Source organism: Glossina fuscipes, unplaced genomic scaffold (assembly GCF_014805625.2).
Source record: "Glossina fuscipes isolate IAEA_lab_2018 unplaced genomic scaffold, Yale_Gfus_2 2, whole genome shotgun sequence".
In the NCBI taxonomy this organism is placed as follows: domain Eukaryota; kingdom Metazoa; phylum Arthropoda; class Insecta; order Diptera; family Glossinidae; genus Glossina; species Glossina fuscipes.
Window position 1 is genome coordinate 35,008,124 of NW_023998416.1, and position 17,454 is coordinate 35,025,577.

The following is a 17,454-nucleotide window of genomic DNA, read 5'->3' on the forward strand; positions in this document are numbered from 1 at the left end:
AAACGTCTTTACGAGATGTCGACTTAATAAAATGGAGCGGAGCAGTTCGACGTTGAACGTTTTTACAAAGAATTGCTACTTATCTCCTTGTTCATGACATAACCATAATCACGGAAAACTTAGCGAAAGAATTTGCTAATATAGGTAATTTAGAAATGAGGGCACTTTTTAAGGCTGAGCACATGGATGCATCATATAGTGAGATAGGTCAATTTTGTTATGCCGATCGATTCAGAATCACTTTTACAACCCGCAACTTTGGATGAAATTTGTTACACTGGCATATTTTGACTCAAGGGTGAACGCCATTCACATCGGAGCACTTATAAGGCGTTTAATGCTGGACTGTAGCCCATTGTAGTGTTTTTGGTTGTTTTTAGATCAATATTTTCCAAAAATGCCGTATATTTAAAGAATGTTTTTAGTTCGTCTCTTAGATGTGGGTGCGATGATAAAATGCCGTTTTTTACGTGAATCGTTTCGTCTTTCAAAAATTATATTTGATATAAATCGAACGTTTTGTTTGGGGTTCATATCATAAGTGATATGAAACGAAATTGATTAGAATTTTAATACCTCAGTTCTGTCGCTGAAATTATATCATATAATGACGAAGGTTGCTTTGTAAATATTTCAATTTTCAATAAGTCTTTTTGTGTTTAATGAAATTTCTGGAGAAGCCCTTCATCCAAATAAATTTTTCTTTTCTTTTACCAATTAATAAATAAATTTGGGTACGTAAGTAAGGCGCAATATAAAAATATTTTATCTTGAATTACCGCTGGGCTTACTGGGAAATACCTAAATCATGAATTACAAACTTTTTTTAATAAGCAGGGTTTAGTAATCCAAAGCCCATTCATTTTCAGCGATGAAAGCGTCAACCACTTCTTTCATAGAAAAATTCGGTATAAGTTGATCTTGCGTAAGTTTTACCCTCGTAACTGGATCGAAGTGACCAACGCGTTGTAAATGTTCTTCAATATCTTTCCTCTCATACGTGATTCCTGACGGTGTTATGACTGGATCTGTTAAAATTTCAAAACTAATTTTTCCACAAAGGTAATCGGGCACTTCACGTTTCTAACAATAAAACTGTACATTAATATTATTCCAATAAAGTCGCACAATACAACTTACTCTTCGGCGTTCATCCACTTTGGCAAAGATATTATTCAATTCTTTTACCTGATCGTCCTGGACGAGTCCAAAATTAAATTGAAAAAAATTATTAAATTAATATCTCTTTTCGAAACACTTACACACTCTTGTTCGATTTCTTGTTGTTTTTCTTTTAACAAATCCTCATTTGTAATTTGATCTAATTTTAGCTTGGACAAACGGGATTCCATGTCGTCTTTAATAAGCCTTGAAGAAAATATTGTTTTGGGTCAGGCTTTCCAATTTTCTAAACTTTTGTTTCCTACCTATTTAAATAGGATTGTAATTCAATTTCCTGGCATATACGTTTTTCTTCTAACACATTCCAGCGTTTCTTACGAGCTAGACGTAACTGTGACGTTATGTCGTCTCCAAAATTTTGTTTTTGTTCTTTTGAAAGGTCAAACGCTCTTTGCAGATGTTTAATGGCTTCATCATACATTTCCAATTCCATTAGGCATTGTCCTAAGAAGAAATGAGCCTTGAGCAAATTGGCGTCAATATCCAAAGCGCGACGACAATCTTGGCAGGACAAATCCCAGCGTTTCAATTTTAAATGACACAAGGCCCGATTTGTGAAGTAAGTGGCATTTGTAGGATTTTTTATCTAATCGTCAAATTAATATATTTGCTTTTTTGAGCAGCGCAATTTTTTTTTGTAAAACCAAACTTACTATAGCTTTTGTGTAACAATTGATGGCATCATCATACTTCCTTGCGGAAAACAAGCAGTTACCTTGTTCCTTCAGCTGCAGGTCAGTTAAGTTACAGGTGGAGTAAATATGTTTACTACTCATCGCTTCGGAATTATAAATAAATAATATAAGTTACGGCCACCGTTTTCCACGGCTAGAAAAACGAGCAGCTTCTGTTCAAGTATAAAGTTTCAAAAATTTCCACTAATAAATCCAGCCCTTACGATTTTCTTTGGTTTCTTACGATCTGCCTTTTCTATTATTTCTTTTTTGTGCAGCACGAAAGAAACAGTGTTTCCACATTCTAATTTAGTTCTTTTCAATTCGAAAAAAAATTCGGTCCAGCATACTGTTTCCGTGTTATTTTATAAAATGTGTATATGGCTATCAAAGCTGATGTATTAACCTTTTCTAACGTATAAAAGTCTGAATATGGCTTCCGCAAACTATTTGTCGGAGGTAATAGCCAAATTGGGTATATATGTTATGTATGTTTACTAAGCAGAAGATGTTTATGTTATGTCCAACCAATATACATTATATATATTTTTAATGCTTATATATATGTACATATATAATGTTTTTATCTCAACCGACTTAGCGCAATTTTTAATTTAATGTTTGAGCTTAGGATGTTTTATTTATCGTTACGCATAATGATCACTGGTTATTCTTTCCTCTTTTTTACTTTTTCGAAAAGGCTAAGAGAAGTATACCAATGTACCACTGATCCATACGAAAAAAAATGCGAAAAAACATAACCTTTGTAGGTAGACACTTGACTTTACCTACCTAGAATTTTTCTTCATTATTTGAAATTTAAGTTGGATACATTAAAACCAATGAACATATCTATATATAAAAATTTTCAGATATATCGGTTCGGTTTTTATGTGTGCGTATGGAAATAAATAAGAAAAATCACATTGATGATAAAGAAAAAAAAAGGGGATTTTTTTGAATGATTGATAAACAAACAAATTGAATTCTCTTATATTGGAGTAAAGTAATCTTATGCTTATCACGAACCCATCACACCTCACATATGGATTGTGGTTTTTGTATTTGGTTCAATATTTTTTAGATTACCTAACGTAAAGATTTTGTATCAAAAAATTGCCAGAGTCACCTGCTATTCTTATTTCTGATAGCTCACTACATTCATAACAAGTTTGTTAAAAATAGCAAATATCGTAAGTGTTGTTTGCTCGTAAGTTACCGTAATTTGTTCGAGATTTTTTAAGGAAAAAATAATAAAACATTTTGAAAGAATTGTGGAAAAAAAATAAATAGCGGGAAAAATTTTATTTAACGAGAAAAAATGTCGATAACAGCGGGAGGTATGTTCGAATTTTCATGATGCCATAAAATGTTACTCTTTATATCAATTTTTAGCATGGGTAAAGTTTTTCAACGCATCAGGTATACCATCTCCTGCGGCGGCCTCTTATGCCCACATATTTGTAGAAAACCGGATACAGATCGATATGTTAATGGATTTGAATAAAGACTATCTCCGAGAAATGGGCATATCACGTATGGGCGATATCATAGCTATATTAAGGTAAAGCAAATTAAAATCAAGTGTGATAGCGTCGCAATAATTTTATCATATTCCTTCTTTTTTTGAGACATGCAAAGACCGTTAATGAGCAGACAGCCAGAGAAAAAGTGCTAAGCTCCGATAATTCTATACCTGTAGCTGCTATACCTGCCAACCCAGTCTCGCCTCACAATGAAGAAATTCAAATGAAATGTAAATCTTTTAAACCTTATCTTCTTTTCTCTTTTAATGTGTTTTATTTAGCGACTTCAGTGGCCACTTCAGCTGCGGTAGTAAATCCTTTGCCTTTCGTCACAAAACCGCGGAGGGTTCTACCGGAGCACGAGGGTAAATATAAAATTAAATTGCCTACTGGATCAACTGAAAGGAGTAAGGCCTTACTAGCACAAGCCAAATGTAAGTTTTGTGATTAAGCAAACAGTTTTCAACTATTTCCCTACATATCCTGTAGTATATTCAGATCGTGAAATCGCAAAGGAGAAGAGCGATGTATTTCAAAGGCTAGCAACAAATTCCAAATCTAGCATAGAAGTGGAGAATACTGCAAGCAATACTTCCAATACCTTGGAACATATTAAAATACATATAACTGGCTTGGGAAATAAAAGAATTTCAAATTCGACATCGATATTTTCGCGTTTAGGTGGTAAAACCGAAGAATCCATGATGGTGCCAAAAGAAATTAAACCTATACTGAAGAAGACAGCAAAGAACGTAGGCTACTATTGCCTGAGAAGCAAACGGAAGAAGAGATTAAAAAATTTTTTAATTGTTTCAGCGTCTGTCTACCATTGTCAAGGCAAAGGGGGTAACACCTACAACAATTGTTAAACCTATCAAGCAGAAAGTTTTATTGGTAAAAAAGGTTCCTGTGAAAAAGGACAGTGATGATGAAGTTATTAGTGAAATGGAATCAGAAGCCGAAGTATTTGAGGAGAGCCATAGCACTGAGTTTCCTGGAGCCAGCGAGAAAATTGTGAAATTCGCCTCCATAGCAGAAGTTCGAGAAATCGCTCCTAGAAGAAAATACAGTTCACCTACGCATAATGCAGCATACAAAAATAGGCTGAACGGAGAGCAGACACTCAACGTTAAATCTCGTTTGGGCTTAAGTAAGTGTTAAGCTTCAGATGTTTTCAAAAAGATGTTCAACTTGTGATATATTGATACATTTTCCCATCAGCCAATTTACACGCCATCAAGAAGCCTGCTAAACTAAAAAATTCAACGCTCTCTAAAATGAAATACTTCCCGAAAATGAAGGCTGATTTAGTTTCAAAACAGAAAGATCTACCCATATATAAACGTTTAGGTTTTAATACTAATGTAAAAGCGTCCAATTCTAATAACGCCAGCGTAGCAAGCATTTCTACACGGTTAAGCAAGGTCAATGTCTCCCCTCCGTCGTCATTTTCGTCATCAAGGAATGCAAAATCTGTTTTCGATAGACTAGGCTATACAAGATAAATTGTTCTTATTCTTCTCTTTCTAATAATAATGAATGAATGATAGAAATGGCCACTGTAACGTAGTTTTTTATAGTTTTTTTCTCCTGCACGAAAAGCTGGATAATATATAAGCGTATAAAATTCTCGATAATTTTGCATGTATTGTATCACTTTAAGGAATAAGCGCATATTCGTTCTCAATAATTCAACAGGTCTTTGTAAAAAAGCCATCGATACGAGAATAAGCGTATATATTCTCAATAATTTGTATAGAAATTCCAAACAACGGAGAATAAATTCTTTTCTTTTAAAGCGCACTTGAAATTTGAAGCCACTCAGGCGGGTAACTTGTAAAATTAAATAAGTTTAGGTCGCGTATTTTCCAAAATACTATATATATCTAGAGGAGATGATAGAAGAGCAAAAGCGACCAAGTGAAGGAAGAAGAATCGGAAACAATCAGGAAACCATTAAAACATCTTTAATCAGGTATTTGCGACAAACCTTCTGCGTAAAACCTTCTTCGCACTGGTTGAATTATTTTCTTCTTAGTGAAGCAATAAACGAACAAAGCAAGAGCAACATCGGATAATCAAAGCAATTGCCTTTAATTTAGACAAAAGAATTTTTTAAAAAAAGAAACGTTTTTTGACTGTATATACATTTGTTTTGCCTAGTCTAAAATAATTGTTATGTTTTTTTGCCACATTGCAGTTGCAATAAAAAATTTTTGGACTAGAATCAAATCAAAAAAATGGTGAATCAAATATTTTTAAACATTCTTCAGGGTAAAAATTACATTCAAAGAAAGAAAAAATTAAAATTTACATAAGCAAGGTTGCAGGCTTATTTTTCCCAGGGTTAATTATATAAACTTCTATATTTGGGATAAAACAATCAAGACCTTGAAGCTCCTTGGCTTGCAAACGGGAGGTTGCTTGCCGATACAAAAAAGTTTACCTATTTCCTTTATGTATTTTTGAGGGCTATTTGAGAGAAAAAATTTCTTATAACGACAAAAACTGAAGTTGAACGAAATTTTTATTTATTTATAAAAATCACAATTAGTATTTATTTTTTTTTTCATTTGACATGAGACGTGTTTTAAGAGTGGTGTCTGCTTTGTACCTAAAAATAATCACAAAATAAATATCATAAATATTATTATTATTAATACCATTACTTACTTTTATTATTCGTAGTAGTACTGATTTATTATGATTATATTATCACCACGCGTGAGCGCTTCACGGCCCTGATTCGGGCGGCTCAACATACTGCGTAGATCAAACGGTGAATATTGTCGGCGTCGCCATCCATTGCGCTGCCGAAATTACATAACTTTTTTATAGACATCGTTTCAATTTTGTCATTTTTATACCCTACACCACTTGCGGTAACAGGATATATTAAGTTTGTATGGAGGCATACAATACTCAGGCCAGGTCACCTTTTATTATGTCCATGCAGCAGAAGTGAACTAACTTTTTTTTGCCCGCCTACCGTCTGTCCGTCTCATATCTTAGTATTCAACCTACAGGTTGTAATTTTTGAGATATTTTCACGAAATTTGGTATACTAGCGAACGCTAATGAAAAAATTTGGTTCGGCGATAGAAATTTACATTGATAAGATAATCGAACTTAGCGCATTTGGACTGCGTAGATCTTTTTATTTGGATACAACCAACAATACCAAAAAAATCCTAATTATCAATATTTTCACTTTTTCAAATTCGATATCAAGTACCATCAAATCAAAACGCTGCCGAGATCAAAATGCCTATATTACTTCATAATGAAAACCTAATAGAAAATTTTTTTATAAACTTTCCGCGCAAAATTTATAATGACTGTTACATGTTATCAATAACACATTATACCCGGCATAAAGGAATTGATATATATCCATACTTGGCTGATGACCGTAAAAGAGATATAAACATAGGGGAGGGATGATATATCTCGTACCTGTTTTTAACTACCACGGCTACAATCATTGAAAAATAAACTGAAATCCGGCCAATAAGTCAATATTATTTAGACTTCATAGAAAACATATTTCTTTCTTACAATCGCAATGGCAATGTTGATATATATTCAGTGGTATCGGGTGTTATTATGAAATTTTTACTAGACATTACACACCATTTCATTGTGTTTCGTTAAATTAGAAATAAATATTTATGGATCAAATTGCAGTTAAATAACTCTTAGTTTACACAATGAACAAGCGAAGATGCTTTCAAATAAATATTAAAAAGCAACTGAATAATTTTATTTTCGATTGTAGGATGAGCTGAAGTAACCTCAGTACCTACCTGGCAAATCAATACAAAGTACGGGCAATTCTGCGGGCATCAATGGACATAAACGATCAAAAGTGCCAAAATTATCCTGCCAACCGTCTAAAGCCAATATCGGTTGCTTATTGCGACTACCCCACCATTTGCCTGAAAAAAAGCATATACCTTAGCTACATAACATAAAAGCAAAAAAAGGACGAAAGTTCTTTAAAAACCTTGGATAGTGCCCCATGGCACTACAATGGTCACTTCTTCCCAAGACTGTTCGTTACGTATTAAACCATCTGAAATAAAACACAACTTGCCAAGTTTTTTTATCTAATTCACATTCAAACGCAATTAAATACTTGTTTAATAAGCAAATATTTCGCAACATTTTAATCATTGATATAAAATCAATGCAATTTATTTCACTTACTTAGAGAACGACTTCCGATAGAATTATTCACATTATTACTAATACTGACAAAACTGTTGTCCCGGTCTGAGCTCTCCCCGCGTTTATTTTCAATATTAGCGGTTTTTTCTTCCGTTTCTTCTAATTTTTTATTACGCTGCTACCGGGCGCAGTGTAACGATATAGGATTGATAGCTATTGCTGGCTTCGGCAATACGATCAGTGACGTTTTGGGCATTGACGTTGAAAGAGGTTGCGAGCTATTAGGCTTACGTCCGCCTGATTTAACACCCGTTCAAATGGAAATGAAATCTAGTCGCAGATCAGCAAATTTTGTACGCTTATCAAAGAAATTTATACCTTTCTTAAAACAAAATAGTAATGTGGCGATTTGAAATTTAGGGTCGCATTTTGGGCATTACAGTTGGTTGTTTAATTGAGATGTGTCCCTTATTATCCAGCTGGATTCGTTGCGGCGAGCCTCAAATGTGCATTCCCGCAATTGAATGTATATAAATCGCAGTATTTTTTGCATAGGCGTGTTACTGGCATAATCATGCGTAAATATGTAAATGTTTATGTCAAATTATAGCTCAATAACACGTAAATTATTGACGCAAAAATTTTCCGAATTACTTTCTTTTTGTTGGTTGTTGAAAACATGTTTATTTCTTGGATTACGGTTTAGTACGAATTTGTGAACTTTGTTTTGGCGGACATATATTTCTCCTGACTTAGGTATGCAGTCCGTTTTCTAGGCTTCATATAATTTACGAATTTTCTGGCGTATAATCGTGGTTGTTACTCAACTTGGAGGACAAAAATCTGATCAGGATTTCCGAAAAAATTTCTTTGATGCTCTTAACATATGCAAACGTAATTCTTCGTTAGTGCCTTTGGTAAAAGACGATCAGTAAAACGATCAGAATGATTTGTCCTACAGCTGGAATTTAAAGTTTTTAAAAATTTATTGGTTACTCTTAGCTGCACACAAATAATCAGTGGGTTATGTATTTAATATACACATAAGAAAAGGACAATTCAAAGAAAAGTAAATTTTTCATAACTTAAGTTTCGACTGCGGGGATAAATTTTTCCTTCTGTTTCATTTGTGTGATTAGAGATTATAATTCACTTCTTGTTCTTTGCAGGAATTGAAAAATGACTATTAAAAATGATTATTACCAAATTTATTTGTTAAGAATATATATTTAGAATTATATAAAAATATTATTATTATTTATTTATTATTTTATCCTATTTGTGTAGGTTGAGTTGATTTGCAATGGAAAACAAGGAATAAAATGTTTTTTGTTAAGATACTGACTGTTTGAGAGAGAAAAAAGGAATGAAGCCCATTCCATTGTTTCAAAAAGAAACTGAAACAACTGGGTTGGAATATTCTGCAGGAAAAATTACGACAACAATAGAAAAACAAAACACCCGATTTACTAATCGGTTTGTCTTTATCGGTCTTTGATATGCTTATAAGAAGGGGAATTTCCGTTTCCAGGCGTACGGCTCGCAGTTTGGTTTGGTTTGATTTTTATTTTCCATTTACCAATATAAGATGCGAAATAATTGTGGGAGTAAGAATACTGACAATATGGATGATTATACATTTATCTACATAATCTTACATTAAAAAATGACCATGCAATTGACATACTGACATATACTTACCGGTGTGTCATACTTCAATACTAATAGCAAATATTGTATAAAACTTTCTATAAATATTTACCATAAGCCGTTTGTGTTCACTTCTTTTCTTTTATAGAATCGAAATCTTATAGTTTCTCTTCTTTCCTTTGTGGATTCAACAAACTAATAAATTCCTTATGGAGTAAGAGGAATTACACATTCCTAACTGAAAGTCTCGTGGAGGATGACTACAATATGGCGTTTTCAGGATGGAGTATTAAGCCTATATTTAAATACTAAAAGGAAAACCTTCTTTAAGAGAATCTACAGCCGATTTGAATTAAAAAACATATAAATCATTAAAGCGAACCATTGAAAACCAGGAGCATAGCATATAAAATAGTCTTTAGTGCAAATTATTTTTCAATATTATTAGATGTAGAGGAGTTTGTTATTTTTAACATAGAAGTCCATTATTATTGTACAGAGGAGTTCACTATTTTTGAAAAAGAACCCAGCTCATCAATGCCTTTTCCGGGGAACTCTAGACTTTTACCAGAAAACTATGAACAGACGCAATATTTTGCTGTTGTTCTTCTTCTTCATGGCAAATGTTTAATGCTGACATGGTTGCCATAACTTTAAGTTAACTTATTCTTAACACATGATACTTTTATTCAACATGTAAAGAAAAAAAACCCAGCTAACGGTTTTTTCATGACCAACCAAAGCAAAGAGCCAAAGAAACTTGCAGGTTTGTGAAATGGATGGTTATACGGTTATTACTGAAAATCAAAAAAAGAAGAAAAATTAATTTAAAAAATCCATTCGCTTATTTATAAAAAAAAAGGTTTAAAGGAATTTTCAACTTTGTGAAGTGAATGGTGATGCAGTTATTTCTGAAAAAAGCAAAGAAAGAAAGTTATTTAAAAAAATATTAAAAAAAAATAAAAAATATATTAGAAGTTTTCGTTGTCGTCTTTTATAGTAAACTTAAATCAATTTTTATATGTCTTTTGTATATTTTATGGTACAAATATAGGCTTTGAAATTATACATGCCGCCTCTAACATATAAAAACACCGTATTAAAGGTGTGCTATGTGCAAGACATGTTTTTTTTCTAGGAAATGGAAATTTTTGCAAGAGATAATTGGAAACATAAAAAATAATCATAAACATAAAATATAAAGTAATCAGAAATTTTTAGACAATTATTACAAAAACGTGAGTACATTTCGTTCTGATTACTAACATGAGTCGTCTATTAATGTAGTGTAATAATTACAGAAATTGTTTGTTTTGAAAATCTTTCGAGAATCATCTTATTATTGTTTTATTATCACATATTTAAATAAGTAAGAATAACCCAGCTTTGAATATTAATGTGTAAATAAGTAACAAATTGATTTGAATTGATTTTGAATCTTTACTAAAAGTAAACAAAACCTCTGTACAAATTTGTAAAATAATGTATATCCCTTGTGCTATTTACTTTGGCAGCATTACAACAACAAGTCGTCATATAAATTTACAATAATTTATACGATATTTCTCATTTAAAACTTTATACATATAAATATATATATATAATAAATAATATAAAAAATAACGGCGAGATTATGTGTTAGTTTTATAAATTTGTAAAGTCATTTCAGGTGTTATTTGTTACACAGTTTGGGAATTTTTACAAATTTTGCGTGCAATTACTTCACTCATGGTTTCATTTCATTTATGTATCACATAATGACATGGGATTAATTTAAATCAGAAATTTGCGAAAGGATTATACAGTCAAGAAATTTTTTAGGAGAATACTTGTCACAGACTATATAAAGAGAGACAGATTGACCAAGGACGTTTTCATTAGGAATTTGATATTGAAGTTCTTTCTCTTAATTTGTATACAACAATGGACTAATATATCATATCAACAATTGGTAAAGAATTATTTTTTTTATGAAAGGGCAAGAATTGTTTATAGTGAAATAAGTAAATAGTTTCTGCAAACATACCTAGTAAAAGTTGAACCCAAACTTACTTTAAGAAGTTCATGTCACAAGTGTCTTACAAATCTTGTTAAAATAAAATAGTTTGAATCGAATATATTCATACTCAGCTTATATACGGAAAATGCACATCATATTTAATTGCAAGATATTATGGAGATGCAATTACTCTTACATATCGCAGACACATATCTGAAATAATATTTTTATGCCGTCTATAGCGAAAAGACCCATACGGACCGATTAGGATTTTTTTATATCCACCAGTTGGTGTTTTGTTTTTACAGAAACGTGTTGTAGTAATATACAGTGATGCAGGCCAGTAATATTTAATTGTTTGTTTCGTCACATTGCAAAACTTGTTAAGAAGCGTTTACAGTATTGCACTGGTACGTACAAACATTACTCCTTTTTATTAACGCATGCTTCATTATATATTTGAACACTTATTTCGAAAAAGATAGGCGGAGGATAAACAAATTGGTGGACAAAACAGACCAATTTTTTATATTTTATTGTTGGAATTTGAGTTGGGATAATGCGTTGTTCATTTGCGGCTTCATAAACTAACTACGAGAGTACAAATTTTATCTTATTAGGTCCTAAGCCTTTAATTTTTTAAGCAATTTTTTCGTTGGCTTTAAAGGGAACCTTTAGAAATTGACGCTAGTTCTAAAGTGTTTCTTTTAAAGCAGAACCTTTTTCTAGATATTGATGAAAGCTCTCAAAACGGTTTATTGTGTGTTAAGCAAGTATTTTGAAAGTAAAAAAAAAAATCAAAATTAAATTGATTAAATTAATAAAACACTTTATTGGCTAGTGATCCCTACTTAGGCACAATAAACTGTAAGAGCGTGGCACCATCTTGATAATGCCATTTAGTGTATAATTGTAATTAGTAATTTAAAACCGTATAAAAATCTAAAATTATAAAAATAAATAAATTAAAATTTAATAAACAAAATTAAACTCTGTTTCATTTCTGTTATATTATATCATGTATGACTTTTTTTTGTTTCTATGAATTGTTATGTATTTCTATCAAGCAGATTTTTGTTGCGACATTGTACTTCAAATTGAAAATTCGTCCATCAGCGACTGCAACGTTTTTTCCGTGTTTTTGTGAATCGGGCTTTTTTTTATCAAAGCATTTTCCTTTTAAACCAACTTTTTTATGTTTGTTCGTTTTCGTTATTGAAAATTAATTTTTGTTTTAAATTTTACTCTAAGTTGAGAATTGGTTTATTACATTTTTCATGTTTCTTTTCAGGTTATTATTTTATTCTATTATTATTATTTTCTTATCATATATTTGATTATTACTATTACCTTATAAATATTATTATTATAATACATGTTTATTATAATAAGCATATAAGTATACATAAGTAAGTATCTGCCAGCACATACCAGATATAACGTTCACAGAAATTAAAAAAAAATAATCCATCTTGTGGAGCAAGACAGCACTGAACAAAAAAAGGTAAAGAAGAAGCATGGCAGTAGATGGCAGCGGAGCTTAGTGAAAAAATTCATCATGCAGTTTGTTCGCATATTACTATGAATGTTCCGGTGGTTGGCCGAAGAACTCGGACTGCTGTGTGTGATGCGAGCAATAACGAAGCAGCTCATTGCAGACGGTAACGCGTGTATGGTAGCGTAATTGAAGGAGGGAACGCGAATATTGTAGATCTTCCAAATGACGGCGATATTGAAATAGCATTTTTATGATTTGACGAAGACGAAAGAGTCGCGATAGGTAGAATAAAATTAGAAAATTAGAATCGAAAAGAATTTTTCGAAATCAGGTAGCGTCTATTACAAGAAGAAAGTGGCCCAGCTGTTACCTCAATGTATGTACCAAAGAATCATAAATCTTTGGAAATGTTAAGAATTTATGTTCGGCAAAACGTAAAGAATATGTTTATATATATGCAGGTGCATGGTAATAACGCTTAAGGCAAAGAGAATTTTTAAATATTAATGTGTAATTATTCTTCTTCAAACCTTAACCACTTACCATTCGTTCTTTGTCGTGGAAGAAACAGTTAGCAGGTTTTTTTTACAAATGACAACCAAGTGTCGAAAATACCATGATTTTGTCATGAGTTGAAGAAGAAGAAAATAACATTATTCATTTGAAATCATATGTCGCGAATTTTCTGTTAAAATATCAGGCATTTCCGTTAAGTCATCAAGCATTTATCTTAAACTTTTACACCACTCCGTAAACCTTGTCCCTTTCTCTTAAAAAACTACCTTAATCTATCGAAGTAAAGAAATTCACAAAAAGAAGAAGAAGAAAAAAGTAAGCTCGAATTTGCATTCCATTTATACTATATTCCGTACAGTAGATTGATGTCGCTCAAAGTTTAATTGCGAAATTTCTATCGATTCCATTTTTATATATCCATTTCTCAATATGCAAACCATTCTTTTTTTTAACAATATGTTGTCTACTCACTAACATTTTGTTTTGTTAGTTTAGTCTAACATGAAAACCAAAAGTTTAATTAACGAATGAGAGATGAACGAATAAATATGTTGAAAACTTTAGGCTCTAAATAAAAGTTAGAAAAAAGTTCTTTAAACCAAAGCCTGAAAAACTTATAATGTATATATGCCAAAAAGTCTAATAAAGCCGCTTTTTGAGATTCATGTTCCACATCGTCTTCTTATTTCGTTAAAATTTATTACGAGAGATGGATTTTGTTTGTCGACATTGTAATCTTGCTTCAACTCCTACGTGTTAATTAAGTAGTATGAGGAAAAAAAAGAAGAGTGCAAAGCGTTATATCATCAATGGAGATATAACTGTGGAAAGTTAAATATGCTCAGATTAGAAGATATTTCCCTTATAGAAATTTTTCGAACGCCGCATATTTGTCATTTAGTGTCGTTAACCCTAACCCTAGTTTTGTGTGAAAACTTTGGATCAGCTGGGACAATTTCTTGAAAACCTGCGGTTGTATAACTGTTCATATGAAAACTGTATGTTCATATGGTAAAATCGTTTTATTTTCAATATTTCATGGCGAAAATTGCTTCGTAATAGTAAATTAGCAAAGAAATGAACCTTACCAAATTTGGACCACGTAGGTCTATTTTTTGGATACCAAAGAGTATAAGGATTCTCAGGAAACGTAAACGTTTATGTGGCAAAAAAGCCTATTTATCAATATTTTATGATGAAAAGCGAAATGAGAGTGGTTTAACATAAAAATTGAATGAACCAAATTTAAACCACGTGAGTCTATTTCTTCAAGTTCACTCTATATAAGATTTCTCAAGAATAGTAAACCCTTCAGAATTGTCAGAGTTATCATCGAAAGCAAATTCTTATATGAAGAGAAAGTCCAATTTTTAGTTTCTAATGAAGGAAACCGAAAAATAATAGCATTTTTAGGAAGTAAATTAAGTTTACAAAATTTGGATCGCAGGTCATGTTTCGAGCACTCCCATCGTGCGGTATTTCATGAACGAATGATGATTGCACTAAGGAAAGTGTTGTAGGGTATCTGACGGTCGGTCCGATTATAATGTTCTTAGTTGTTTTGTCTTGAAAATATCCCAACAAATTTACTTTTTATTCTAAGAATTGATCCGAATACATTAAACATATGAAGACAATGGTAATAATAAATCACAAGCAATCACAAGCGAAACAAGCATTCGCTACGAACTGGTATCACATTTTATACATTTTATATCGGGGGAAATACTATTCCTTAAGGCAATTTAAACCATCTCCGACAAACGAACCGTTACAACAAATTCCACTAAGCCATGGAAGACGTTGTTGCTGACTTATCCGTTATCCGGTATAACTTTTTACGTAAACAATATGTAATCTTGGCCTTCAATTAGTTGTAAACTTTTTAAATTACGTTCAAAATCGCCGTTTGTTAAATCCAGTTTCATGCATATTATCAAAGGTGGTTTCACTTGCGTAAAGTGTATAATTGGTATCGAAAATGTAAACTGACGTTTTTCCATATCATAGTAATGATAATTCTTCTTAATTTTATCTGGAGAGGATAAGGAGAAAAGAAGCATAAATTCAATAAATATTTCTTTATGAAAAATAAGTGAAACATACTTTTATCAACATCGCAAAAAGCTTTTACTTTAAATTTCTCTAAACTTGGTAAGTCTCGGAAAAACCGCCTACCCTGCTTACCAGCATTCCATATAGTAAAACCATCTTTCCAAGGAATGTTTTGCAACTGATTTTCTATTAAGTATTTCAATCGTATATTCCAAATAGTGGCTGCGTGAACACTAAAAGTGGTAGACTCTGTGTGATAGCGATATTTGACCAGACATTCATTGACACGTTTAATTTGACCGTTTTTTTGCTTAATATGCTTATAAAAGAATAACAAGTCCTCTGGACATCCCGAGCCATCTTCACAAAATCCCCCTTGTATACAATCATAAACTTGGCGGTGACACATCCATGTTGGCATTATAATGGTCGGACCATTTGACGTGAAAATTTGTAGATTAAATTTCTCTTCCGATAAATCGTTCGCCCATTTAGTAAACCGACAGGTGGCATTACTAGGTATACGAACGAATTTTGAGCCTATTATCTGTTAAGCAAATATGAAAACTGATGAGTTTCTGATAATGATATTTAAATGCTTTGCACTTGTTTACCGCGTTCTTATATTGCTTGGCTAACTGATATTGTTTCAATAAACGTCCCGGCAGCATTTCGTCATCGACATCTTGAAAACATAAGTAACTACCGGTGGATGCGGCTATTGCTTTATTTCGCCCATAACCCACTGAGAATGTTATTTTAATGTTGAGGGGAAGCAGGAGAGGCAAGCTATTATTTATTGTTAAACTTACCCCCCTTACTAGAACCGGTCATATTTGTTACAATCCGCATGTCTACGTTATCATACTCTTTCAACTTTTTTTCCCATTCGCATAACATCTGAAAGGTGCAATCGCTGCTGCAATCATCAAATACACAAACTTCTACGAAAACTTCGGCCAAATTTTTTTGCGTTTTCTTCTCTTTATTTAAATGGATTAGCGATGTGGTTCTATTGGTTCTATTTGAGATATTAGTCGTTGTTGCATCTTGAGCTTTGTTAGTTTTCTTCACAGCTGTTTGTTGTAAAATCGATTGCATACAATTTGTAATCCATTTGGAACCATTCAATATCGTTATAATAACTGACTGAACGAAAGTGAGAATTATTTTTCATAAAGTTATTATTTCCAATCACATCACTTACAATAACATCATTTATTTCGCGTTGTTGGGGCATTTGTTCTCTTTTCGTTTTTTTTTTGTTTATTTGTTAATTTTTTTTTTTAATTTGAAGATTTTTTGTTTATTTTTCCTCTTCTTGTTGATTCTCTAGCAATGATTCCATTTGCTGCTGCGTTTTATTTATGTTGAGTACATATGTCAAATCAAATCTCATTTCTCTCTCTTAATACTAACAACAACAACAGAGTATATGTGGAACTATACTTAGTTCTTTTTCTTTTCTTATACATTATTATGTATATATATAACGTTTCGCTTGCGATTTTTATATCATTTAATGTTTTTCAATTTTTATTTCTGTTTTCATCTATGTATTTGTATATGTGTTTTACTAGATAATAAGATAATACAAATAATAAAAAAAAACTTTACACCTTTCATAAGATTCAACATTTATTTGTTCTAGGCTAATATATATAGCTCACAGTAGAAGTTCAAGGAAACGTTTCCTTTTCTTAATGGCTTTGCATAAAAAAATATGATACAAATGTTTATGTGTTTCTTATGTTAATTTTTTTTCTTTCCCTTCGCATGGTTACTATTAAAATGTTTTATTTCAGAAATCCTGTAAATGAGAGTGATTTTGCATCAATCAATTCGTGTAGGCACTTAACGAGTTGTAATGGTCTACGGAAAAGTTGCATACACGGGAATTGAAATTATTACAGCAAGGAATAAAAGAGAAGTTTTTTTTATATATAATTTAATACTTAAGATATTTTTTATTTTTTTGACGTCATATAAATTTCCTGTTTTAACATTAATATAATATCGTTTAGATAATTATTAGATAAATGCTATGATATACTGATTAATGAAAAAGTAAACAGTTTTGCTTTTTCTGGTACTTTTGCTAATTAGAAAAATTTTGCTAAATTAAAAATATTGTTTTTTTTCATTCTTTAAAAACTATTTTTTTTTTTTTATAAGAAATGGACC

General features: G+C 31.7%; 4 protein-coding genes across 6 annotated transcripts; 1 reads left to right on the plus strand and 3 right to left on the minus strand.

Moving 5' to 3' along the window:
* Positions 1-696: 696 nt before the first annotated feature.
* On the minus strand, positions 697-2,139 carry LOC119633266 (E3 ubiquitin-protein ligase CHIP). The gene is made up of 5 exons (XM_038026724.1): positions 1,836-2,139; positions 1,428-1,768; positions 1,263-1,368; positions 1,141-1,197; positions 697-1,083 (listed from the first exon to the last, which is right to left on the minus strand). Exons 1-5 carry the CDS (start codon positions 1,956-1,958, stop codon positions 841-843), a joined length of 870 nt encoding a protein of 289 aa, XP_037882652.1. The 5' UTR covers positions 1,959-2,139; the 3' UTR covers positions 697-840.
* A 909-nt stretch (positions 2,140-3,048) lies between these two features.
* LOC119633970 (uncharacterized protein C19orf47 homolog) lies at positions 3,049-5,089 on the plus strand. Of its 3 annotated transcripts, none has more exons than XM_038027831.1 (7): positions 3,049-3,196; positions 3,252-3,420; positions 3,488-3,612; positions 3,664-3,816; positions 3,872-4,134; positions 4,199-4,532; positions 4,604-5,089. In XM_038027831.1, the coding sequence occupies exons 1-7, from the start codon at positions 3,178-3,180 to the stop codon at positions 4,885-4,887; spliced, it is 1,347 nt and encodes a 448-aa protein (XP_037883759.1). In that variant the 5' UTR covers positions 3,049-3,177; the 3' UTR covers positions 4,888-5,089. The 3 variants fall into 3 exon arrangements, with proteins under 3 accessions (XP_037883759.1, XP_037883760.1, XP_037883758.1); XM_038027832.1 differs by having other exon boundaries at positions 3,881-4,134; XM_038027830.1 differs by having other exon boundaries at positions 3,488-3,816.
* A 567-nt stretch (positions 5,090-5,656) lies between these two features.
* On the minus strand, positions 5,657-7,808 carry LOC119633611. Its single transcript, XM_038027230.1, has 5 exons — positions 7,735-7,808; positions 7,592-7,662; positions 7,389-7,457; positions 7,189-7,320; positions 5,657-6,192 (listed from the first exon to the last, which is right to left on the minus strand). Exons 1-5 carry the CDS (start codon positions 7,806-7,808, stop codon positions 6,155-6,157), a joined length of 384 nt encoding a protein of 127 aa, XP_037883158.1. The 3' UTR covers positions 5,657-6,154.
* Positions 7,809-15,040: 7,232 nt separating this feature from the next.
* Positions 15,041-16,792, minus strand: LOC119633824 (UDP-GlcNAc:betaGal beta-1,3-N-acetylglucosaminyltransferase-like protein 1). The gene is made up of 5 exons (XM_038027596.1): positions 16,478-16,792; positions 16,083-16,419; positions 15,885-16,015; positions 15,322-15,817; positions 15,041-15,250 (listed from the first exon to the last, which is right to left on the minus strand). Exons 1-5 carry the CDS (start codon positions 16,508-16,510, stop codon positions 15,054-15,056), a joined length of 1,194 nt encoding a protein of 397 aa, XP_037883524.1. The 5' UTR covers positions 16,511-16,792; the 3' UTR covers positions 15,041-15,053.
* Between the last annotated feature and the right edge of the window lie 662 nt (positions 16,793-17,454).